The following is a 25,487-nucleotide window of genomic DNA, read 5'->3' on the forward strand; positions in this document are numbered from 1 at the left end:
GAAAATGCAATCATAAAGTGCTGATGTGTAAACACAATAGCCACCATCTGCTACAGAGCAGCATTTCAGCTCAAAAAGAGGGTATATGTTGCAGATGCATCAATAATAGGAAGCTTATCAAGGCATCATTATGCACCAAGCAGGGGAAAAATTGAAATTTATGGCCAGCTAGAGAGCTCTTCATGGTTTAATTCCCCAATTTTCGGTGGTATGTTTAATAACTATAAGAGAGTGCCTTTTTATGTTCACTGTCATTTGAATGGATTTTTAAAAATGAATTTATTTACCATCTTTCTTTTCTCCATGCTTTTGACTGATCTGAACGCAGCACATTTGGTTTTAGTTATTCAGGAAGGTGGCAAAGCCAGCAAAATATTAACTGATGTAACCTGTTGGTTCAAGAGCACTAAATTTAATTGACCTCATATTCAGCTCCTTTAATGAGCATTTACTTCTGTGTCCAATAGAAACAGAACAACCCAACAACTTTCACACAGCAGAGATCATTTCTTCTCTTCAAACTTTCCCATTTCAGTGTCTATTTGATGACATTTGAACTTTCCAGATGGAGGTAAACAAAAACAGCACTCAGTGTTTTTTTCTGCTCTCATTACTGTTCAAAGTCAGTCCAAATCAGAGTTTCTTCAAGGAATCTTTTGTTTTATACACATTCATGCCTGGAGAAATTTAAATAGGTTTTCAGTCATTCATTGATCAATAATTTCTGTTTGTGACACGTTAATGCATTCCCTAGTTCTTTATATGAGTGAGAAATGTGACAAATGGCTTGTTGGTGCCAGACCCGCTTGTACCTCTTTTATTTGCACATACAGGCCTATAAATTCAAAAGAAGTCCCATCAGCTTCAATTCTGCGCTCATGTTAAAGAAGTCTGTCAGGCTCTGAATCGCAATGTGTCAGTTTTTATTACAGCTAATAAGGCAAAACACGCTTGTCCTTAAAAGGCTGTTCTGAACTCTGTTTGTTTGTTTACTTATTGCTGATCTCAGAGCTACTGGTAAGCAATGCGTCCTGCCCAGAAAAGCTTTAGTGGCATGGACAGGTAGTCAGTGCATCCCAGCTGCTGGTCCAGGAGCACACAGAGCAACTTTTGGAAGGTCCTTGAGGGGAGGGGATGGGTTATGCATTCAGGTTCACAGTGCAAGAAGGGAAATGAGAATCACATACAGCTAGGTTTGTTTGGAGGGTAATTTGTGGTAGAGGGTATAAATTATTCACAGCAGTGAGATTTTGTGAGATAGCAACGTTCTATTACCCACTGTCAGTCATGGCATGGGTGAAGTTTAATAATATCCCCTCCTAAGGGCAGGCTTGGGGTGTTGAGCACCAACTTGACCTGGCAGGAAAAGACCTTCCTGAGGCAGCTGCTATTTGAGGTCTCTGTGGAAGTAAGAGCAGGTAGAGACACCAGATGGCACAGTTAAAGATGGGAGCAGCACCAGTAGTGGAATTTTTTTTTATCTTTTTCACAATCATGTAAAACAGTCTCTCCCCTCAGGACTTTACTGGAGACAGTTATGATCTTAGAGCCTTTTCTCTAGTATTTCTAGGCATGCTATGGGGTGTGGGTTTTTGTTTCTAAGGCATCCAGAAATGAGAACCAAGGCTGTGAATAACATGCAAATGGCAATGATTTTTTTTTTTTTTTTTTTTTTTTTTTGGTAAGGCTATTCTTCCCATAACGAAGGCTGATTATTTTATTAAGTGTTTTTTTGCTTGATGGATATTTCACTCACTCACGTTGTGTCAGTCTCTATGTACAGGCTCTATACTCCAGAGTTATTGTACAAAAGGCCATTGTCGTTCTGCAAATAGGGTATGATTCATTTTTGGTGGGTGTCAAAAACTAAAATTGTAATTATTGCTTTGAACTTTTACTAAAAGCTGATGTTTTTCTCCCAGAGGAATGCTCCTTATTTTCATACGTGAATCTGTAAAAGTGAAATCCTCCTTAAGTCTTTCTATCATTGAAACGCCTGCCTGACGTAGTACAGTTCAGGACCCTGTTGTGCTGGGCACTGTATAGCTTCAGAGTAGATCTTTAGGGCAGGGATCCATCTACTATCCAAATAGATAAGGATTTCTAAATAGGGAAAGGATGAGGAAGACACCCAGAAGTGAAATGATGTGTGCTAAGATCTGATCAAAGATGGAACAGAAATGAATGACCTCTTCTTTACTGAATGTTTGCTTTGGCTGTAGCATCACCCCTGTATCTTACCTGTTGGAAACTGTGCTTCCTGGTCATAAATTATCCCAGGTGATACAGTCTGAGCCCAAATCTCAGATTGCCACTATTTTAGTTTATTTGGGTGGATCAGAAGATTACTGCAGCACTCAGTGAGAAACTAACTGACGAAGGGGGTTTTGAGTTTGACTGAGAGCAGGAGTGAATCAACAGAGAATGTTTATCAGTCTCACCTTACAGACTTTGATTATTAGAGAAAAAATTGAAGGCTTGGATTCAGCTTTTCTGTTTCTTGAGCTCTTTACTGTGAATTTGGAATCTCTGGATTGGGGGCCATTGGGATTTTTAACCTATCCAAATGAAAGATCGGATCGCTAGAGAGCACCTTACTGTAGCTTTTTTGCTTGTACCGCCTCATCCCCAGCTGTGCCTGCACTGTGCTCGAGTTTTCCAAGGTCTCAGGAGCGTGTGTGATTTCTTGTGAAAGATGCACTTTCTTCTGCATCCGTGCTTTGCAGTCCTTTACAAAATGTATACACATATCACATAAACAGAAACAAACCAACAAACCACCAAAAGCAGTTTTGTGTGAGGAAGTGGCTGGTATCTGGTGGCTTAAAAGAAAATAAAATAGAATATGTATGGCTGTCCACTGGACAAAACTGATCAGAATGTTTATCTGGCTCATCTGAGTGTCTGTCAAACTGCTGTGGCACAGAATTGGGGAAGTCAATAGGTTAGAAGTGAGGCAAGGCTTTTCAAACACAGTGTGCTGTGAACTGCAAGAGGCCAGTAGAGAAATACATTTGTAGCATGACTTGGCAGCTGCAGCAGGACTCTGAATGTCAAGAAGGCTGCATTTGATTAAAAATTATTATGCCTAGCTGCTGACACATAGATTTTTTTTTCCCCCGGATCTTGGTATTTTCTTCAGCTTTTTCTGTGAGTGTCTGCACACACATAAAGCAGATCCCTTAAACAGAATTGAATCAAATAACTCTCATAATGTTTTTTCTTATTGCTAACATTTGTCACCTTGATGCATCTGTAAAGAGATGAGTTGAGACACAATGTGCTGTAAAATAACTGCTTGATGAATCAAAACATGAGTTCAACATCCAGTGCCATGCTTAATATGATGCAAGCTTCAGGGTTAACAAACTCATAAATTGCCTTAGTATAGATTTCTCTCCTAAAATTCAGCCGGTCCTTCCCTCCTAGAAGTGTAATTGTCCTTGTTGCTGTATTGCTAGTTGAGATGTTGCTCTTGTGCTAACAAGCCTAATTCATCTAGGCTCTGTACACTGGGTTTTCTTAACACCTTGCTGCTTTCCAAAGCTTGTACCACCAAGATACAGTGTTCCCGGGTACAGATTGGCACTAAGGTGGTAGAGACCATGCAGGCAAATGCCAGCTGAGAATGTGATCTTTTATAGCATTCTTTTGTGTTGAATGTGCCTTTGGGAAAGTAGGTATTTGGGGCTGTACGCTGTAGGAGAGCCCTGTGGCTTCTTGGAAGGTAAATATGACTTTGTTTAGGGTGACTCTTTTATTGCAGTGTTATAAAACAATAAAAGCAAAGTTGTATTTATAATTTCTAAGTTATCTAATTAAGGCGGTTATAGCTGGCCATGAATCTATTTGTATTTATACCCTGTAATTTAGATCTCCTTTCTTTTCTGTTACCTAACAACTAGCATAAAATAGCTAGTTTGAGTTCTTAGGAGGAACTGTTTTGTTTGCTGGCTTCTAAAGGAATCATTGACTTTTCTAGGGAATCTGCTTTAACTGAAAGAGCTCAGCAGATGTTTAGTATTCATTCTTTTTTCCCTTGTCTGTGTACAGGCTCCTTCATGATGGTGAACAGCTCTGGACGGGCATCCGGGCAGAAACCTCACTTACTTTTGCCCACGTTGAAGGAAAATGACACACATTGCATCGATTTCCATTATTACTTGTCCAGCAGAGATCGTTCGAGTCCTGGCTCTCTGAATGTCTACGTGAAAGTGAACGGAGGACCACAGGGCAATCCCATATGGAATGTCTCAGGGGTTGTAACAGAAGGATGGGTGAAGGCAGAGCTTGCCATCAGTACTTTCTGGCCGCATTTTTATCAGGTATGAGTTCACAGTATTTCTCTGTCTGTTTCCATTGAGTGTCTGGCTGGGTGTGAGCTATGAGCTGTTGTTAGCAATAAGTCTTCTGAAAATTAAATACAGCTTTTTTTCCCCGCATTTTTTTTTTTTGCATCAGATAGAGTTTTCATATGACAGTTTTATAGCAAGAGATGATAGAGACATCTTGACTTAATTCTTCTCACCCTTTTTCTTTATATATGTTCTCAGGTCACAGAGGAAAAGCTGGGCAGGTGAAGTAAATTATTGGAAAGTTAGAACCCACTTATGTATCATGAAATATGCATGTAAACGGACTTGGATTGGCACTTCCCATGCACACAATGGACTCATATACTCCTTGTTAAGCAGTGAAGACATGAGAACTCTTATCTTCTGATTTTTATCGTTTTACATTCAAGGGAAAAAAAACAGTGCCTGGGAGGTAATTGCACCCTACACCTTGCAGGAAAAGGAGAAATACATATTATAGTGTCAGAAAAAAGAGCATGAGTGAGATGGGAATTACAGTAAAAGAAACTATGAAAAGGCATTGAATGCTCTACGGATAGAAAACAGTAGGAAGAAAAGCTTTTTTTTTTTTTTTTTTAAATAACTGGGTAGTAGGTCTGTAAAATCTGAGCTAAAGTAGAACACTTTAATGTTCTGCCTCCAAAAAGGAGCCAAGGATTTCAGCAGAATAGATAAGAGCACACTGTACAGGGTGAAGGGGAATATGGGATAAAGAGATGCAAATGCACTGGAAGTGGTGTTTTAAGGGCTGTGCACAACTTGTCACTCGCTCTGAAATCATATTAAAGTGATCGATACTACTTTCATATTAACATCAACCAGAATCTGCTTCGTAGTAGGTGCTGTACAGAGAGAACAGAAATGATCTTTCACCCAGGTAATCAGTGCTTGAAAAACCTGGAAAAGACAGTCTGATCTCAAACTACGAGATCCAACTGTTAGATATACCAATACCAGACTTCCTGAACCTCATTACATCTTTTGCAAGTTTTTTTAGAGGTCAGGTTTGCTTTTCCCGAGGAAGAAAATCCTTTAAATCAAAGAAGAATTTTGCACCGCTGTGCAAAAACGAAGAGCCTAAAGGCAGCAGTGACTGCCTGGGAGTGGTTCCTGCCCAGAAAATGCAAATGTTCTCTCTCTTTTTCTCTCCCTCTCCTGAGCCTCACCTTTATGATGGATAAAGTTCTAATTTCCCTCTGCTAAAGTATGGCTCTTAAAATGTTGTCAGGGATCTGATAGTCTGCTCTGTCCTTGGTCCCTAATTTTGTCCATTGGTTTCTGCAATCTAGTGACTCTCTATGTTTAAGGAAAAAAAGAAAAAAAGAAAGAAAACTTTAAGCTCTCAAAAGTGGGGGGGAAATGCAATCATGGAATTTTATCAAAATTACTGTTGGTTACATCGTAACACTTGTGGCTGAAGGAGTCCAGAGGTGGCATGGTGATAAAAGCTTCTGTGTACCGATGCCTGGGGAACGTCTCATTGACACTCACAATCCAGATTATGCTGTGAGAGTGTTATTTGTCAACTTTAAATCAAAACTGCACGCCCGGAGAACAGTTTGTGCAGAAGAGGCCTGAATGGATATTCTGTATTTCAAAAGTACAAGGTAACACAGGGGGGAAAAAAGTATTTCTCCTAAATAATGAAATCTACGTCAAGAAAAATGTTTATTTTCTTAATACCCAACAATTACACCATCAGTAATTGCTGTGTGCATTGAGAAATCTGAAGCCAACTGCCCAGGATGCAAGGTATTGACAAGTGCCCAGAGCTTTGGAGGTGTGAGTAGCAGCAAACCAGTGCTAGGCCTATTGCCAGAGGGTCGTGGTTTGGGTCTGGCAATTCTGCACAAGGGTTGTATGAGTCACCTACATCCAGAAGCACTCTGCTGAGGTATTAATGTGATGGTGGTAGAGGTTTATCAGCTCTGCCCATGAGTTAGTTGTGCCTGGATTCCCAGTCTGCGAGCGTTTGTAGTGTAGTGAGAAAAATCTATAATAGCTCTAGGAGAAAGGTAAGACGTGTGCTCTTGAATTACTGCATGCCACGAGGATTAACTTAGTCCCAGAATGCACTGAGCACAGCACTACAGTCTGCCAGGAAGAGGTGTTTTGATGTACTGATCCTGTGTACTGTATTGATCCATGCCTGAAGAAGTCTGTCGTACCACGACAGATGAGCCACGCTACATCACTAACACAGACATTGCTGGTAGATAGCAGCAGTGAAATGTGGGTTTGTTTATGGGTAAGGAAACATGAAATGAATCTTGGTATTTGCAGTTCTCAGGAGCATTTAAGAATGTTGAAGAGCCAAACTTTGCATTTGCGAATTATATTAATTTCTGAGAACTTCCAAAAATGTTAAGTATTAAACACTTGTTCTTCAGCCCAGGTGCTTCTGCTCTGCCCACTCTGACAGGGCTGAAGTGGTGCAAAACTGTATAAAAGGGTGAGAACAGTGTGGAAATCTGAACTGAGAAATAAAGAGATCTGAGAGTAGAGTTAAAAAGGTAATAAAATAGCTGTCCAAACAAAGCAGTGTGAATTGAGACCCTCTGCTCTTGTCAGTGATTTTGGCAGCAATGTGAAGATTAAATCCATGGTCTTTTTAGAAGCTGACACAGCTGCTACCGACTCAAGGTTTAGGTTATTTTGTGCTCTATTAAAGACACTGAACTGTGTCACTAATTAACAGAGGTCAGTCCGCTATGTGTTTGTTTTTACCTCAAAGAAGCGGGGAATTATTCTTTCCAAGTTCTTGGCTTTCAGGAAATTGAGGTAGTAATTCAGCAAAGCTTGTAACTTCTCAGCTATAAGATAAGCAAAGTAAAGTTTGGTGGCTATGAAGGCGCAGTTTAATCCTAGTCTGAAGGGAGTCACAGTAATTGCTGTGTGACCTTAGCAGTAAGTGCCGTGTTTATCATGAATGAATTTTCATTTATCAAATAAATTGTCATTTCCATACTGAGGACATGCATTCTATTCCTTGTTTATACAGTCCTTAGAAAGTATTCTTGAACACAGGAAACATTTATTGATGGTTTGATCATCTTCCAGATATTTGCTACCTCCTCTTATCCTTCGGACAACCTATTTTTTGCCCACCTTCATCTGCTGCAGAACTCTGTTTATATTGCTAGCACCTGAGCTTTTCTTACTTTGTTTTTTCCCCTTTATTTCTTTATTCTACCTGTTTTTATCATGGCATTTTTCTAAAGGGCTTATTTCAGGAGTGCTCCCACTTGGAATGCTTTGAACTGAGGGAGTAGATCTTAAGATATCATGGGAATATAAGTAGAAACTAAATTATGGAAGCCCAAATGCAAAGCAAAATGATTAATGGCAACCTGATTATGAAGTACATGCTGCTCCACTTTTGTAGCTTGAGCTGTGGTGGTCGGCATTCAAAAAGCTGAATCTTTTGTTGAGTTACATCTTCCAATGGAGGAGATGAAGAAAAGGCTCAATAGTGACAGGCTAGGAATGCCAAATTTTATTTAAAGTGGGAATAGCAGTGTTGAAGACTGGCTTTTAGTAGTTAACAAACTTAATGGTGTTCCGGTAATGATTTTGATAGTCACGAATTATCCTGCAAAAACAGTGGCTGCTGCAGTAGTAGTAACTGTGCCAGCTGAACACATTAATTAGCTTTGTCCTTGTAAACTTTACAGCATTTAATACTGTTTTTTTCCTGAATTTTATTTTGCTTATTTGGCAATAGTTAATTAGTTTGAATTTTACCAGTCTCCCAGAGTCCCCTTGCCCTGCCCCAAACTCTTTGCACACAGTATTTGTATTGTACTTATAGAACACTTCAAATCAGATGTAATTGCACACGTGTGTAATTGGTTTCTTTGCTCTTCCAAATGGAAGCAGTACATAGTTCTCACTAATCCTAATTAATATTGCTCTTTTTGTTATCTGTGTCAAATTGATTTTCTGTCTTTGACATGTGTCTTCATGCTGTATTGCATAGGTACCCCTTTGTTATTAATGATAAAATGCTTTGAATGTATCAGACATTGGAATAGGAGTGGAATGTGGTGACTGGCCAAATGACTAGTGCAGTTCTTTCTAAGAAAACCTTTTCTTTGTATTTCAGGTGATATTTGAATCTGTCTCTTTGAAAGGACATCCAGGGTACATAGCTGTGGATGAAGTCAGAGTTCTTGCCCATCCATGCAGTGAGTATTCTTTGTTCTTCTAACCGTCTCAATGCGTTAAATACCAGGCTTTGCAGTCTATAATACTGGGCTTGGCAGTCTTAAGTTGTGACTTATCCAATAGTGCCAACTGTAAAATCTCTTCTGTTTTGGTATCCCCCAAAACAACTAAAGACAGCCAGCCTTGTGCAATTAAATAACTTGACAATTTGTGCAAAAGGCAAAGGTGCTCTGATTCGGTCACTTGTGCCAGGATGTTTGTGGAAGTTTCTCATTGTAGAAGAGTCACAAGAACATAAAACTCTGTTTTGTTGTTTCGGAATTGTTCTGCTGTAGGAAAAGATCTAAATGTTTCTGATAATGTCCTGCGTGGTTAACTTAAGGAAATAAGACAAATTGGTTCGATATATAAAGTAGTAAAATAAGAAAAGACATATCCTAAAGGTATCTCTCAAAAGAAAGGTTTTTGATTCTGCATGAGTTATTTAATAAATAAATCTCATTTAGACTTACACAGCAACGAAAACTAATGCAGGTTCATTACACTGTTCAGAAATATTTGTTCTGTTTCTCCTACCTTAGCTGTACTATGCCCAGCTTACATTTTTCCAGCATAGAGAGACATTAAGCCTCTACATTTGTGTGCGCACTTCTTTGGTTTCTCTGTGCATCTACTGAGAGGCTCAAGGACTTTTGTATCCCTACACTGTGTATGGAGCATACAGATTTTTAACAGCTTTCATGTTCATTGATGAGTTTAGACATATCTCTTTAAAATATAGTATTTTTAAAAAGTAATCCATAATAAATTAATGTCTTTTAGTGCTTGAATTATTAATTGTTATGTAGCAGATTAAATTGAATTTATGGGTGATACTTTGGCTTATTATATTTAGGTTTGTTTATAACTTTGATGCTGTAGTATTTCCAGGTGGCCTGATGTCCTTTGGGAAGGTAGCCCACCACCCCCATCAGGTTGGAGCTTTAACAGCCCCTTTCACTGGTTCTTAGTTTCAGTAAATGAGCAGCAGCTCTTCCAAACAAAATTCTGTGGGTGAGGTTCACCCATTTTATTTCAAAGAATAGCAACCATTCGCAATGTGAGGTACATGGCTCTGCTCAAGTTTAACAGGACATTTCTGATAACTGCAGTATGGTTAATTGCAGTTTAACTGAATTATATTTGTATTTACCATGTGCTTGTTCCTCGGGCCTTTGGGTGTATTTACTTCATTAAGAAATACTTACAATCTGTGTTGACCAGATGTTGCTGATAACTGGCAGCCTCCAAACAAATCCCCCAAATGATGTGTATGCATTCCAAAGCATGTTTGGTGGTGACTGATCCCTTTACTGGGAAAGAGGCCACAGAACCAACTGTGAGGCAAAGACAAGAAGGTTATGGGATTAAAAAATATATAGCAACCCCAAATCCTGCTTGGTGAATTATTAAAACTGATGTTTAAAACTCCATCTCCAAGTACATGCAGGTTCCTCTGGAAAATTAAATGCAATCTTGGTGACCCAAAGCTGGAATTACTCAGACTATATCCAGTGCATTTGAAATCAGTTGGCAACCTGCAGTGTGTGCAGGTCCCTACAAGCTATGAGTTCTCTGCAGTCTTTGCAAATACTTCTGTCTGATTCCCAGTGTTGTCTTTGCTGTTCAGTAGTGACACTGTACAGACTTACTTTGCCCCTCGGGTTCATTTTACAATTGTTAAAACTCAAAGCACAGGAATGAGGAAGCTTCTGATTGAGCCTGAATGGCACTTGAAATTATTGGTGTTATGTTTTAGTTTTGAGGCTGGTGTGGCTATATGTGCCTGATTTGGAGCTCACTCATACCTGAACATAGGCAGAAGTCACTCCTAAATAGCCTGCAAGCAGCACATAGTACTTGCTTTGCTGCCTGTCACCCAGAGGTGGTTTACCAGTTGGCTTTGACACGCTGCTCTGACCCCTAGAAAGCACGATAGTACAGAATCCCTGCACTTTGCTTGAGTTGTCAGCAAACTGGGCATATGGAGAATGTGGCACAGGAATTAGATAAAAACCTCTGACGTAGCATGCGGGCAAGGGTTTTCTGTTCATGTGCCTGTAGTAGACAACCATCTATTTGCCAGGCTTCCTGCACACACATGCCTACATCTTCTGAACCTATTTAATTCCAATAGAAAAATGTAGGTTAGTTTGTGCTCTGAAAATATGTAATTCCTTGGCTACTTATATCCAAAAGGTAAAGATGAAGTTGAAAAATGCTGACCCTTACTGTATTAGAAGGCTGTTGTGTGTCCTACTCTGAGAGTATTTGGTTGGTGCACAAACTTCCTTCTGAAGCCCAGCAAGCACAAAGCTAATCAGATGATCTTTTTCTGCTGTCACAAAATATGTTGGTGATATCAGCATTTGGATGTTGGTGGTTTAGTGTTGAACGAATACTGAATTTATTGTCATCAAAAAGCAGATATTGGCGTTATTAACCAGTGCAGCAATCCAACACTTATCAGTAATATCAATGTTTCATTTAATATCAGTGATTTTATATCAGCGGCATTGTTACTCCACAGTTACAGGATGTATTTGATAGTCAATACAATTGAAAGGAGAAAATTCTTTATACAAATTTGTTTTGGCCAGCCACACTTGACAACCTCAATTTCATTTCATTTTGCCCTTGGTAGAGCCACAGTTTCCTAAAGAGAAAAAATGTTCTCAGTTACTCTTAATAGAAGGGAGTAACAAATTGCTTTGGTGACCATGAAAGATCTGTAAGATCCCCTTGCTCTGCACCAAGTAGCTCAGTACTGAGGGACAGCTTTATTTTGCTAAATCTCTTTGTCAGGAGTAGGATGACTTGCTTTGTTCTGATATCTGTGTTGGTGTAACACAATCGCTGCCTTGCTCTACCCTTCCTATTCTTTGCATTTCTTGTTAGGAAAAGCACCTCATTTCTTACGGCTTCAGAATGTGGAGGTTAATGTGGGACAGAATGCGACATTCCAGTGCATTGCCAGGGGGAAGTGGTCCCAGCATGACAAACTCTGGCTTCAGGTAAAGTGATGCAATTTTTTCAAGTAAAATAAATAGACAGAGGACAGCAGGGTGGTGGGGCAAATGTTTATCATCAAAATCCTTTGAGAACTGCCTTGAGTTGTTTCCAGATCAGAATTCAAGATGATAAAATGCAGAACTTTGCTTCAGAAGATGGAAAAAGTGGCCAGCAAAATGTTAGTTCTAAACATACATCTTCAGACCTGTAAGCACTCCTTCATAAAAAAGAAAAGGCAGAACAGGTGCAATAATCCCTCCCTTCTGCTTAATTTTTGGTCTTCTTTCCTTTTGCCCTCCAAAAATATTGTTGACAAAGGCTGAGGGAAGTATGTTGAGATGAAAACATTCCTTAAGGTATGTTATAAAAGGACAAAGCCAGTTTGTACTCATTTTGTTTCTTCCTCCCAGTTTCCGTTGGCTTTTGCTCTGCATTGGCTCTATATTGATAGCAGAATGTTCCTCTGGTTGCTCACTAAATGACCAAAGAGTTCCTTCTCTTTGTGTCTATTTTCATTCTACTGGTTGGACTTCAAAAACTGTGTTGTGCTATTCACGTAGTGACAAACTTAAGTGATTTTCAGTTCTGGAGTTAGAAATGGAGCTTTTAGCAAACTGGAAGGGTGGAGTGCTGTTTGCCAGTGAAGGACAAAGTTATTACTTGTGCCCTTTGGAGTACTTGGCTCTGTGGAGTTCCAGCATTGCCATATTCTATACTAGAGTTCTTCTGGAGACTTTGAAGATAGTTGAGTTGAAAATTGTTTGAAATTGGTAATCACAGCCTGAACCTCTGATTAATCAGCTGAGGCAAATGTTAGGTCAGCTGTGGGAGCACAGGTGAGACTAATTTAGCTGTGGTCCCAGAAGGGGTGGAGCTTGACTCCACCTCCTCTAGACCTCATTTAAGGGCTGACCACCACTGAGGCAGCATCTCTTGGAGATTGCTCCCTGGTGGAGGTTGCTTCAGCATTTCCCAGCGAAGGCATCCATATTAGTGAGTTTTTCCTCATAAATAACCTTCTGAATATCTGTTACCATCTTTGTATCATTCCACCTTGCACTAGTCTAAATACTCAGGCAAGAATCAGTTTACTAATGGTGTAAACAAAAATTAATACCGGGAAAAAGATTGTGTTGGTGAGAAATGTGGTTGGCGTTCTGTAAAAATAACAGTCATTCTAACTGTACATTATTAAAGCTGTTATCTTAAAATATACCTTTTAGCCTGAAAATTATTGGCCTATGTTGTACTTTTAGCATTAACAGAAACATATTTTGGCTTATTCTATATCTTTTTTTGAATTATTTCTGTGAAATCTTTCCACGGAAAGATTATATGTGTGTGAAAAAACTTCTGATCTGAAGCACTGTGAACCTTTTTTCCAAAGAGAAGAAGGGATTTGGGAGGAAATCATCATTGGTAGGGGGATCCTGGTTTCCATTCTTTTAAACCGGAGGATTTAATGAAAACAGCCTTGGAAATACTTCCCAAAATTGATTACTGGAAACTGGCACAATGACTCTGTGTTTTCCATTGAGGTTTCTAATAAAATAGACCAACTGAGCAAGTTCAGGTGTTTATGCTGATTTCCAGTTAATTCATCATCTGTCACTTTTCCAGTTGGGAAAATGCTGCATGGCATTGGTGGAGAAAGATTTATTGAGGATTGCTGGACATATAAACATTGCTGTTCATCCAAGCAATGTATTTAAATTGTTCTGGAAACAAAGTTTTATGCCTGAAAATGACAGGTTTATAAAATCTGTTCACTTATAGTATTTTCACAGGAGTACAAAATGCATTCATTTGTAGTATTTTCATGTCCTGGATAAGCTTCTGGATATACCCAGTACAAATAGTCTTAGCTGTCACTCTCCAGGCTTTTCAGTATACATAACACATCAAACGCACAAAAATATGTCAGAATTTAAGTAGATACAAAAAACTTAAATATATAAGAACATTTAAGCCCACTACTTCATAAAACCCAGAAAGCCTGTAAATTTTTCAGGGACGTTACCAGCTGTCTTTTCCTGAATGAATTGTACTCGTACAAAATCTAACCTAGTGAAGGTCTGAGCAGTTTTAAGAGTAACGAAGAGTGAATAATTTGTGTGCCTTTGTGATGTGAGTTGTTTTCATCTGTCTCCACAGCAGTGGAATGGGAGGGACACAGCATTAATGGTTACTCGAGTCGTCAACCACAGGCGTTTCTCTGCTACCGTCAGCGTTGCTGACACTTCGCAGCGCAGCATCAGCAAATACCGGTGTGTCATTCGCTCAGATGGAGGATCTGGAGTTTCAAATTATGCAGAACTAATAGTGAAAGGTAAGTTGTATTAATACAGCAACTTGGTGTTAGTTGAGCGTTTCCTCCTGTGTCAACTGTGTGTAAAATTTGACGTCCTATTGGGCCTTTCTTTCTTTCAATCCTATTAGATTCAAGTAGGAAAAATGGGTAAAAGTGACATGAATTTCAATCATTTTCTTAAAACAAGTATTTGAATCAAAGCTTTATCTGAATACAGCCTTCTTCATGAGCTCTTGAAGTAATGTATGGTAGCTGTGGATAATTTTAATGCAGTCAGCAGAATAGTTTATCTGTCAGTCAGCTTCATCTGGCTTGCTTTACATTTCATCAGACACAAATAATCCTATGGTAGTGTTGCATGTCAGAAGAGTCTGTTAAAGACTGTTGGGTGCAGGTGATCTGGAATGATTCTGTTGATGTCCTGAAGCACACAGTACAGATATCAGTAGCTCTTAATGGAAGCTGGAGGTTTCAGCTCTCTTATTAACTGTGATTCAGGAGGTGATGCTGTGCCTGACACGTGCAAGGTGGTATTTGCTTAAGAACATCCATGATGCACGGAATGAAATGCTATTTACTGCGCTGCTTTATTAATGTTACCCAAGCTGCACCACAAGGATGCTCACTGTGTCTTAGGAGAACAAACCAGAAGGTGACAGTCTCCCCTTAGACTGCTTTAGTGTCTATTGAAGGCAATACTGATGTGGGTGGAAGGAATCTTCTCAGAGAATATAGTTTTATTGATCAAAACTTTTGTACGTTATGGAGATAGAGGACTGTTGGAGACATGAGATCACTTTGTTCTACTGTAGTACTTTTTTAGCAACTTTTTCTGTCACTTAGCACTAGCACCTTCACAATGTTTTAAATATCCAATGTTGTAGATATTCAGGCTACACTGATCATGAAGAGAATGTTCAGATTAGGTGCGAAATGCTTTTAATTCCCACCAAATTATCTACTATCTCACTTGTTAGAGGAGTTAACTTATGATTAAAATGAAATCGAGTTGCCAAAAGCAGCATATTGGTACTGTAAAATTGTTAAGTAGAGGGAAGGCAGTCTTCCAGAGCAACCAATATTAGAGTATGCAGAGTTGGGCATGTGCCTGACACTTTCATGTTTAACAGTATGAGGAGGAGAAAAATAGAAGAGTGAGTTGTAAATGTGAATGGCTGGACATCCAACATGATGGACATTGGTAGACTCACTGCTGAATTACCCAGGCAGACACCTAGGCAGAGAAACTTGAGGAGAGGAATATTGTTATGGGAAGGCACACTCCTCTGCTCTGTGCTGCTGTATTAGTAAGCAGGCAAAGTTAAGTGGTTCATTTGAGGTTAGCTTGATGCAGCACTGTGAAACACTGGGATTGCATGGATGAGTACTTCTAGTCTGGCTAATTTTAGCGTGGGTAATAGCAAATTCGCAACACATATATACAGACTGAAATGAAAGCAAATTGGAATTGTTTAATTCTGAAGAGATGTTTATTGAATTGCAGTAATGTACTTGGGTATACATTAAATTAGTCTGTAATTGAAGTTCTGCTCAATTGATAGTCCTGTCCCTAAACCTACTAAATCCAAGCTAATTCTTTGCCTCACATGCTTTTTCCCAGTTAGCTGAACATAAAATCATGTAGGATTTTTTCAACAAAGGTCAAGGTTGAAAAAACTATCTATATATCTTTCTCATGTGAAGATCTGTTTGCTTCCCTTAGCCGTAAGATATTTTATTACAGCAATGAGAAAGTGATTTACAGTTCTTGATGCTGCATAATTTAGTAGACACAGATTGAGGAATCTTTATTTGAAATACATTTACTACCTCAACACTTGAAATTGGAACCGTAGATACTTCTTTCAGCAAATAAACCAGTGATATTAAACACAAACCAGCCCCTTCGGTTGTCATACGTGACTATGTGGACATTATATTTCCAATACTGAGAATGCTAGAGAACTGCCACTGCAGAGCTGTTCACTGTCTGTGCAAATACCTTCTGTAAGTGGCAGTAAATCTATTCTTCTCTTTGCACTTCAGAATCGTAATCACAAAGCCTGCAAAACCCATCATTTCCATCTGCACACCTTACCATCCTTTGGTGCTCCTCTGGAAAATAGCTCTCCTCTATTTCTTAACTTTCACAGTCTCTCATACAGTAATTTTGTGTAGGGCAGGCTTCGAGTATCCTAGAGCTTCTACATCTTGCTGTACTGATCGCATGCAGATGGAATGCTCCTAGTCCGTAATTTTCTTTTAAGTAAAAGCTGCATGGCAGTTATCCATATTCTGAAATAAATGCATATTTTGCTTGTGTAAAGATTGTTTAAAATACTACAAAACTGTCCAGGATCAGAACACGTGAGATCTGTATTAATGATACAATTCGAGTGTCCTTCCAGAAAGCCTCTTACTTCATGTGGGAGTGTGAATAACATTTTAAACTGTGCGTGTGTTTGTATTGGCAAGTTGTTTGCGATTTATTTTTCTGATCCATTTCAGGTAGTTTGAGTGCCCAAATTAATGAGTGGTAGAAATTTGTAACTTCTTTTTTCTTGAACCTGTTTGTTTTTGCAGTCTTGGCTCACCAGCAGGTCTTTTGAGATCATTTTATTGCTACCTGATGATTTTTATGAGATCTGTTCTATGCTGCCACAACAGGAGTTGCAGTATGCGACAAAACCCCTTTACAGACCTCTCAGGATATGTTCTTTTTCCCTTCAGTTTTGCCTTTGTTGATTTTTATAGTGTTTGATTACTCAACACAGATGTAAGACAGTCTGTTCCTTAGCTGAGTGGCTTTCTGTCATCCATGTGATGTTTGGGACAGCTCATCTGTTTATCAGTCACTTTTTTCTTGAGGTTTTCAGACATGAAGCTGATACTTGCAATGATGCCAGAGGGAGAGGTGGGTTGTTGTTTTTTTCCCCAGTGTTGCTTACTGTTTTTTCTCTAATTCTTTTCTGGTCTGATGCCTGTCAAGACAACAAATAACAATAAATAATTATGCATTAAGACAAAATACCTATGTATGTGGTTAAGTTGCTTCAGTATTAAATATATAGAGATATACCTTGCAAATTCACTATTAAAAATTATGAAGTAGACAACCTCTACCTGCATTTTGACCAGTCTCAGTATGTACCATTGGAGTTGTATCCAGAGTAGTTTCAATTAATTATTAAGCTTCAGGAAGAACTATTAGGAAAAAGAACTTTCCAAAGCCTAAAAAAAATAAGAAATAAAGATATGTCTCGCACATCTGATCCAGGCTGGATCTGGCCATAGAGATGTTGCATCAGGCCCTCCATAGGTCTGCTTGGGTGAAACAAGTGGGAGTGTAGATATGAAAGTATATTATATGGCATTATGCATGTACTGCAGATTAGAGCTTGCATCTGGACTGAAAATACAATTGACTTCAATGTACTTCCTTAGGATGACATTGTTATGGGGGCCTGTAGTGACAGGATGAGCAGAAATTGCCCTCTTCCAGTTTAAAGCTGATTTAGATGTGATATCAGGGAGAAATTCCTTACTGCAAGGCTGGTGAGACACTGGCACAGGTTGCCCATTGAGGCTGTGGATGCCCCTTCCCTGCCGTCATTCAGGGCCAGGCTGGATGGGGCTGAGCAACCTGGGCTTAGAGGGAGGTGTCCCTGCCTACAGCAGGGGGTTGGAAGGAGGTGATCTTAAAGGTCCCTTCCAACCCATTCTTTGATTCTGTGACCATAAACTCCATAGTCTTTCACTTCATATTCATCCACAGTACATGTATAATTTTGTACCTTAGGATACTGGTATGAAAAGTACTCATTAAATGTATCATAATACCCTTGCCATCACAAGATAATATAGCAACTATTGCCATAACAGTACTCAGATCCCTGGGCTGGGGGTACTGATAAGAATAGTAGCAATGTTGCAGTCATCTTCTTTTGCCTGAGAGTAGCTGGAAGATCCTAACCTGGCCCCTCACTTGGAGCCATTTAGGTGAGAAACTCATCTATGGTCGGAAATAAATGCTTTTTAGATTTCACTGTTAAAATATTTTTTTATAGTGTGCAGAAATTCAGATAGGAATTTTCGTGCCTCACGGCTATTAATCGGGCTCATCCAGGTTGTGAAAGTTGCTGAGTAGATTTGAATTCATCTGCCTGAGTAATATGCATTAATCAAGGTCCTGCACGTTATCACTTTATGAACAGGGAAGCATCTCTCGTTGGCACTGTCAGCGGTATCAGGAAAGCTGTGATGGGGAGGGCTTTCCTCAGGCTTCATGCTCTCACACTCTCATGTTCTCTCTTTGCCTTTTTACACAACTGGATTGTCTGCAGAGTTAATGTGTGCAGCACCAGGAGAAGTTAAGTGTAGATTTGATCGGGTGTGTGTTAATGTTGCTCTTTTGGATTACCACAGAGTGTATGTGTGGATGTGAACCATTTGTGAAGGTTATGAAATTAGTGAACATGAGAAACTGACTTTGTGGTTGCGGGGTGCCTGAAGAAGCTGCTGCCATTCCTTTATTCCTCTGTAGTCACAGTGATGTAGGGAATGCAATGCTCCAAACCCTGGTGTTCAAATCTGGCTAATAATTACTCGAACTCTTCACTCTGTTTTAATCATCTAGTTTGGTGTTGTCCAATAGCTATTGCTTTAACTCAGATCTAATCATTGGATGTCTGTGTGCTGAGAAAAGGGGAGATGAGATTTTGAACACTCATTCCCTCTCACTGAGAGCTTTGCTTCCTCTCCTTTCACTCTGCCTTAATAGCTTTTGGAGGAGGGGAGAGCGCTGAGGACAAAGCCGTTGTTTCATAGAAATAGGCAGTTAGAAAGAATGATACGTGTTATTTCAAAAGAAAATATTTCCTTCTCCTTCTGTTTAACCTCCAAAATAGAACTGGAAATGAAGCCTTTCTTGGGAGCTGATTGATAGACATACATGATATTATAGACTGGATCCATTTTTCAGAGCTGCACTGTGCAATGTGGACTTGCAGTCGTGTTGCCATGTTTGTATTCCTTGTTTTCAGTGTTTACGTTAGCCAAGGATGTGTGAATTAGAATGGGTGTTTCCGGGAAGAATACAAAGCTACAGCTGTGATACAAGGACATTTCCTAAGCTAATTGTTGACAGTTCAGGTCTCCAATTTCTTTTCTTTCTGCCATAGCTCTTCAATTTCTAAGCTAAGCAAGCAGAGATTGCTGTATGAACTTTATCTTCATTGTAGGCACTTGGGAAATGAATACAACTTTCCTGTCACAGCACTGACTTGAGTTTCAGGAACTATCAGTGTTGTGCATATAGGAAAGAAATTGGAGATTGGGATGGGGGGAAGGCTGGGCGTTGGAGGGGGGGGGGTGGAGGTTGGTGGTGTTTGATTTGTTTGTTTTCCTCCTAGAGATGCATTAAGGAGTTATGTTTTAATCCTGACTGAGCATGGTAGACAAGTAGGCATGATTGAGTTCCTTAGGATTGTTCTTAATATGCATGTTTCTAAGCGTGATGCTCATGATGTATAAAGTTCTTAACTGAATACAAGATAAAAATGCAATAACAAGTAGAAAAAAAAAGAATACAAAACAATCTTTTTGAAGTGAAGGAGCTTGAGTAAATCCTTGTGCTTTCTGAGTGTGGTTACCTGCAGCCTCCCTGATGTATCTCAGGAACCGGTTGTGATGGTGCAGGGAGCAGACGGCTCATGTGAGCTGTGGTTCTGCTGGCTGAAAGCCATGGGGCAAGCAGTCCTCACCAGTCTTAGGCAGAGAGAGCTGTTACAGCTTTGTAGGAGCAAGGAGGCTTCTCCCAGGGTTATCATCTTCTCTCTCTCTAGAAGAGGACTCTAGAAATAGCTAGGAATGATTAACTTAGTAAAAGGCTTGTTTGTTTTTAGTTTTGTTTCTTTAAATCTTTCCTCTCAACTTGACCTGAGTAACTGCAAGATTTGTTGTGGGAAGAAGCCTTCTTGCTGCTTTTAAGTAAGATAATGTTATGAATGTATTGAATGTATGAAATAATTGTGCCCTGTCCTATACCCTCTTACCTGCCTCTACCAAACAGAGGAGAGGAAATCTCCAAAGAGCAAAAGTAATGAAAGGAAAAGCATTGCTGTGTGATAGACTTTGTCATCTCACTAGACTGCCCTGGCATTCCTTGACTTTTCCATCAGCTATTCATGTAGACCTGCATATTTCTATATAACCTTATTCTTCTACCTGCTGTTCTGAGAAGTGTCTCCCCACATCAGACAAATACAAAGGATAAAGTGGGAATTGAAGTAAATAAATGAGCTGTTTAATCATAACAATTTCAATCTTAGTATGTTAAAATTGCCAAAACAATTTACATAAGGTTTTGGTCTTCAGATAAAAGATGTGGTCCAAAAGTTGGTGGAAATAATATGTTGTTTTTTGGTTAGTGTTCCAGTAAACATCTACCTATTAGCTTCCTATTGTAGAGAAAGCTCCCAACAAACAGTTCAGCTGGTGGAAGGAGGGAAGCTTGCAAGAACAAATGAATGTGTTTCAGTCTGCCTAGGATTACACTCATGCTTGAAAAGTACAGACAAGGTAATTTCGTATATTTCATGCTGCCTTACATCGTGGAGGAAGATAGCAGTAATGCAATTTTCAAGTATCTATTGCTGCTGGGGCGTACAGCGTATTAACTTATGTTGAGGGACTTTCACTGCTGGAGGCTTCTGTTGTTCTGTAGTATTCATATGACAGTCTGTAGTCTTGCTAATACCAATTCTCATTTGTTTATTTTTAAAGGGATGGGAGGGGTAGCAGTTACTTGGCCAGTGTTGTTTATTGTCCCCATTAGCTTTCTTGCTTGGTGGCTAAAATATAGTCAAAATACAAAATTGTCCCTTTGTTAATTGTTCTGCAATCTATGCTGCTGTTTCTAGTAGGGTTTGATCCTGCTGGGTTATGCCTGTAGTTGATATTTGGCAGTCAGAACACACAGCCCTCTCCGTGCCCATTTAAAATCATCAGAAAAGTTGAAGGCAGCTGCAAAGAAATTAATTCAGGAGTGCTGCTATCGGAAGGAAAAAAAGCATCAAATGCTAAGGAGATATCTTAAAAGCCTTTGCTAGCTGGAAACGTTCTTGCAGTTAGGATAGCTTGGCAACTCAGACGATCAGATGTACACCATGCAAAATGTATCTGGAACTTTCCATTGTTCTTTGTTTCTTTCCAAGGTACGGTGTTTTCTAACAGCTGATTGCTTGTGATGCTCATATGATATTACAATTCAAAATGACGCCCCCCCACCCACCTTATGACTCAACTATGAAATTTAGCAGAAGGTTTGAGTCACATGCGTCGTTAACTGTCTCTCTTCCACTCATCTTTCTTCTTCCTCTTTAATTGTAGGGAAGTTATTAATGAACTTTCAAACCTCTTGGCAAATGGAACCTAGAACTATTCTTAATTTGCCCATGCTGTGGTTACAATCCTGTTAAGTGCTTTTAATTCAAGAGAAGGCACTTGAAGTCCCATCTGTCATTGTACTGGATATTGGTGAGGAGTCTGGTATGATTAGGAGACCTTTGACACTTGTTAGATATAATTGGTGGATATGAGCTGTTATCTCCGCAGGAAGGATATCCTTTCTACATCAAAATATCTTTTCTGTTGCAGGAGGGGGGAAAAAAAGCCCAAAATTGTAGTGCTATACTTAATATGAAATGTGGGCAAAGATTCATTAGATTTCTCAGTGTGCAATGGTCATTATTAATAAGAGAACCTGTCAGAGTAAACTGGCAAAACAGCACGGATTCCATTTATATGTGAGAAATGGTTGAATTTCAAATGAAGGGAGTAAACTCATTCTATTGGGATGCAGGTGCCTCAGATCATGATGACTGGAGATTGTAGGAAGTTTGTGGTGCTAGACACACAGAGTGTAAGGAAGCATAGTTACTGAGCTCTTTCAGGAATGCAGTAGTTACTGCAGCTAATAGGCTTGCTGCAAAAGTATTACATTTGCTACTGGACAACTGAATGAAGTCAGGTGTGCTGAATGGAGGCCCTTCAGCCAGCTTCTGTTAGATATTGAGGGAAACAGGGCTTTTAAAGTTCACACAGTATTTGCCTCTGAATGATGGAGCTGAACTGCTTTGCATTCAAAGCCGGCAGAACTGAACTCCAGGGAGAAGCTGGGTGTTGGTTACGTTAACATTCGCCCTATCCAAATGAAAAGATTAAAGAGCATTTTTCAGCGTTAGGGAAGGAATGCTCACTCTGCAGTCAGCTCCCACTCAGCTTCGAGATTATTGGAGGTAGGAAAATATCCGAAGTTGCAGTTTTGCATTTAGATTTTGCAGTCCCACTTCTTCCCCCCTGCTCCACTGAGGAATTTATCTGAGCCAATGATTTCCCAGCATCCATGGTAGCTGTCAGGTGAGGAAATGCAGATCCCAGATGATCACCAACAAACCCCAAAACCTGTTGTGATGCTTTTCAGCTTTGATCTGATGTGTTAATCTTCTGCCATGATAAATATCACCACTTGTTGCCCTCCTTTACTGGTGCTGGGATGCTTTGCTCACTTCACATCCTTCCTGTTACTTCTGCCCTGCTGTGACTTTGAGAGATGCCTTCAGATGTAGGGGCAGAAACCTGCTGAGCAGCAGTTAAGTAGTGTGATTGCAGCAAGCCCTGCCTCTATTGTAATCCTTAGCCTATGGATTTGAGGGCAGAAAAAAAAAACAAACATCAACATAATATGAAGTTTCTTGGCTTTGTACAGACTAGACCTATCTCTCTACAGGTGAGATTTCCCTCCCGAGCATCTCTCACTTCTCTTTCTCGGCAGGAAACTTTCTATCAGTGCACGTTTGTATGTGAGGAGGATGCAAATAGCTGCACGACTTAGGCTCTCTCTCTTTGGATCCTATAAATCAGTCTTTGCGTGTGCTTTACTGTCCTATTTATGAGCCTGCAGCTAATACTGAATCACATGGCAGACTACAACTTACAAACTGCTTGTTCCCTCAGCAGGATACAGACACAAATTAAAATGGAAAAGGGTTGAATTGCTTATTTCTTTAATTCTCTCTTTTGTTTCTGCTGTTTCTAAGTTTCTGACTGGCCCCTGTGAGCAGTGCTGAGAAGATCTTATTCCCTCTTACTTGGCATTATGGTATTATTCAGTCCTTTGTTCCAAACTCAGTATTTCTCAGTATTTTCCATGGTTTTGAGGCTGGAATTCTCAATATAAGCACTTTTGTGTTTCCTCTTGCATTTTCTTTTGCCATCACTCTACTACTTAGTCTTCCACATACCTTTGTCTACTTGTTGAGCCTTGCCAAATCACTTACTTCTGCTTCCTTGTGTGTGTTATGGATGAACTTCTCTCAAGTCTCAGCAAGGAACCTTAAGCATTGGTAGAGGCAAGCACTTGGGCAATGGAATTACTGCTTACCCCTGGGTAAGGGCTTCCACAGTGATGCTCCCAAGAACTACAGGAAGACACAAAAAGCATCAGCTGAGAACAGCATAAGAGCATGAAAAAGTAATTCTGAAGTTTAAAACTGTACAGTTGGTGATGTGTTCTGGGAGACAATTATTTCAAGTGGTTTGTGTACACTAAATCAGCAGCCTTCCGTATTTACTGCATTTACGGCTGTATGCTGTACGATCTGTTTATAAGTAAAAAAGTAAGGTGTCTATCCTTAGTGAATCCACTGCACATCTCTGTGTCAGTTCTTATGCTTTTATATGCACCTGCTGCTTCTCTTTCCTGTTAGCTGCTCTCAAGAGGAGCAACTCAAATGACAGGCCATAATGTTATCCACTCATTGACTTGTCTGTCCACATCAAAATGTTTTGCTGCAGACAAGGTGATAATTTCCCTTACATCAGTCAAACTTCTGTCAGTAAGATCAGACAAATGTCCCTCTGGTTGCTGCAAGGTATATTTATCCTGTTTCCAGTCTGAACAAAGAAAGGAGCAGTAGGTAATTCTGGTGGAACGGAATAGAGCAAATTACTGATAATTGACAAGTAAGACACTTGAGTTGCTAGTGTTACTCCAGAATAGGAGAGGTTTATGTATAATTACAACAGTTCAGTTCCTTGCGTGGGACTGCACTATTGATTCCCCTTGCTTTAGATATGTTTGTGAGAAAAGCAAAAGAGAAAAGCCAGTGTATTTCAAAACAAGTAGTGAGAGTGTTGTACACAAAATGTTCTTTCATTTTGGCTCCTCCATTAAACTGAAATTCCTTGGGCACTAAGCCCAAGAGTTCAGAGTGACATTTGTAAGGTTACGGTCTTCTATACGTTCTTTCTCTTGCCATTTGTGTCCAACAAGCCAAGAGTCCAGACAGTTACATCACAAATTGAGAGGAGAGTTCAGTTAGTAGTTGGATGTGTGAGGTGTTTATATCTTTGGGGACAAATGAGTCAACTTTTCTGATCAAACTATGATTTGATAGTGTTCTACATCAAAATGTGTAGAAAAAAATAAACAAAACCCAAATAACAGATTAGTAGAAAGCGTGAGAGAATCTAACTTAAAACATAACTATTGATTGTTCCATGTGTTCTTATTGTCCCATCTGCTGTTGCAGAATCTGTCATGATTTAATCATCTTAAAAGTTCATTTTTAGGATAGAGATGTCTTAGTCATATATATCTGTCAAGTCTTGACTATGTGGGCAATTCTGGGATTCACCAGTGACTCTCTTCAGTTGTTTTCTCTTGAATATTACATAGTGGTTATTTGAAAAAGATGTAATATCTGGAGACCTACACTGCTGTTTTTTTGTGTTCTTTTTAATTTTATGTTTTCTGATGCTTTATATATGTCTGGTCTGGGTGGCAGCTCTGTTTACTAATACTGCTTCCAAATTGATTCATGTCACCAGACGTGCACCACATTTCCTGTGCCTTTTGATGCTTGAAGGGAAAAACGTGTTCTACGTACACAGCAGTGAATCAGTTTGGGTATTTACTCTTGTAAATAGATGGAGACAGGAGACAAGCTTTCGCCAAACTCAAAGGCAGTGGATCTGGTGGTATTTATAATTCTAGGAAGCTTTCAAACAGGAATGTGATGGTTGGCTGACAATGGATGGCATCCAGTCTGCCAAAGCTGAGTTATCTGAACTTGAGCAGATCTTTCTCTCAATGGCTTCAAAGGCATCTGCCTTTCAGGGTGAACTGTGTAAGAGACTGAGGCACTTGTTCTCCAAGGCCATTTCATTAGATGACTGGAATTCATCCTCAGGATAGCTATACTTGTACAAGTTAATGTGCATATCATTTCGAAAGCGGCTGTAGCTTTAGGCACAGCAGGCTTAAAATAATCTCTGTAGTTAGGACAGTGGATGCCATCATACTGGAGTACAAGCACAAGTACAGATCTCACTCCACATTGTGTCACACGTGCAAAAGTAAGCATTTACCATATTGCAAATCTAAGCCTATATTTGTTAACATGCATGCAAAAATGAACCCAGGGGACTTTAAGATGATATCTAACTAAATGATTTTGCTTGGGGCCCTGAGGCTAATGGCATAAAATGTGGCAGTGCATTAAGATCACTTAGCTGAAATAGCACCTCAAACAATTTATATG

At 39.6% G+C, this 25,487-nt stretch overlaps 1 protein-coding gene across 1 annotated transcript in view; it reads left to right on the top strand.

The window, feature by feature from the left end:
• LOC146758285 (receptor-type tyrosine-protein phosphatase T-like) overlaps positions 1–25,487 on the top strand; it is a 170,878-nt gene that overhangs the window by 122,059 nt on the left and 23,332 nt on the right. Inside the window, exons 3-6 of the mRNA XM_085517424.1 lie at positions 4,054–4,325; positions 8,461–8,542; positions 11,460–11,575; positions 13,728–13,902. Of these exons, the coding sequence (XP_085373550.1) occupies positions 4,054–4,325; positions 8,461–8,542; positions 11,460–11,575; positions 13,728–13,902 (645 nt within the window). The remainder of the gene's footprint in view (positions 1–4,053; positions 4,326–8,460; positions 8,543–11,459; positions 11,576–13,727; positions 13,903–25,487) is intronic.

The sequence above is a fragment of the Coturnix japonica genome, chromosome 16 (genome assembly GCF_054131305.1).
Source record: "Coturnix japonica strain WE chromosome 16, WE-NBRP24, whole genome shotgun sequence".
Classification (NCBI taxonomy): domain Eukaryota; kingdom Metazoa; phylum Chordata; class Aves; order Galliformes; family Phasianidae; genus Coturnix; species Coturnix japonica.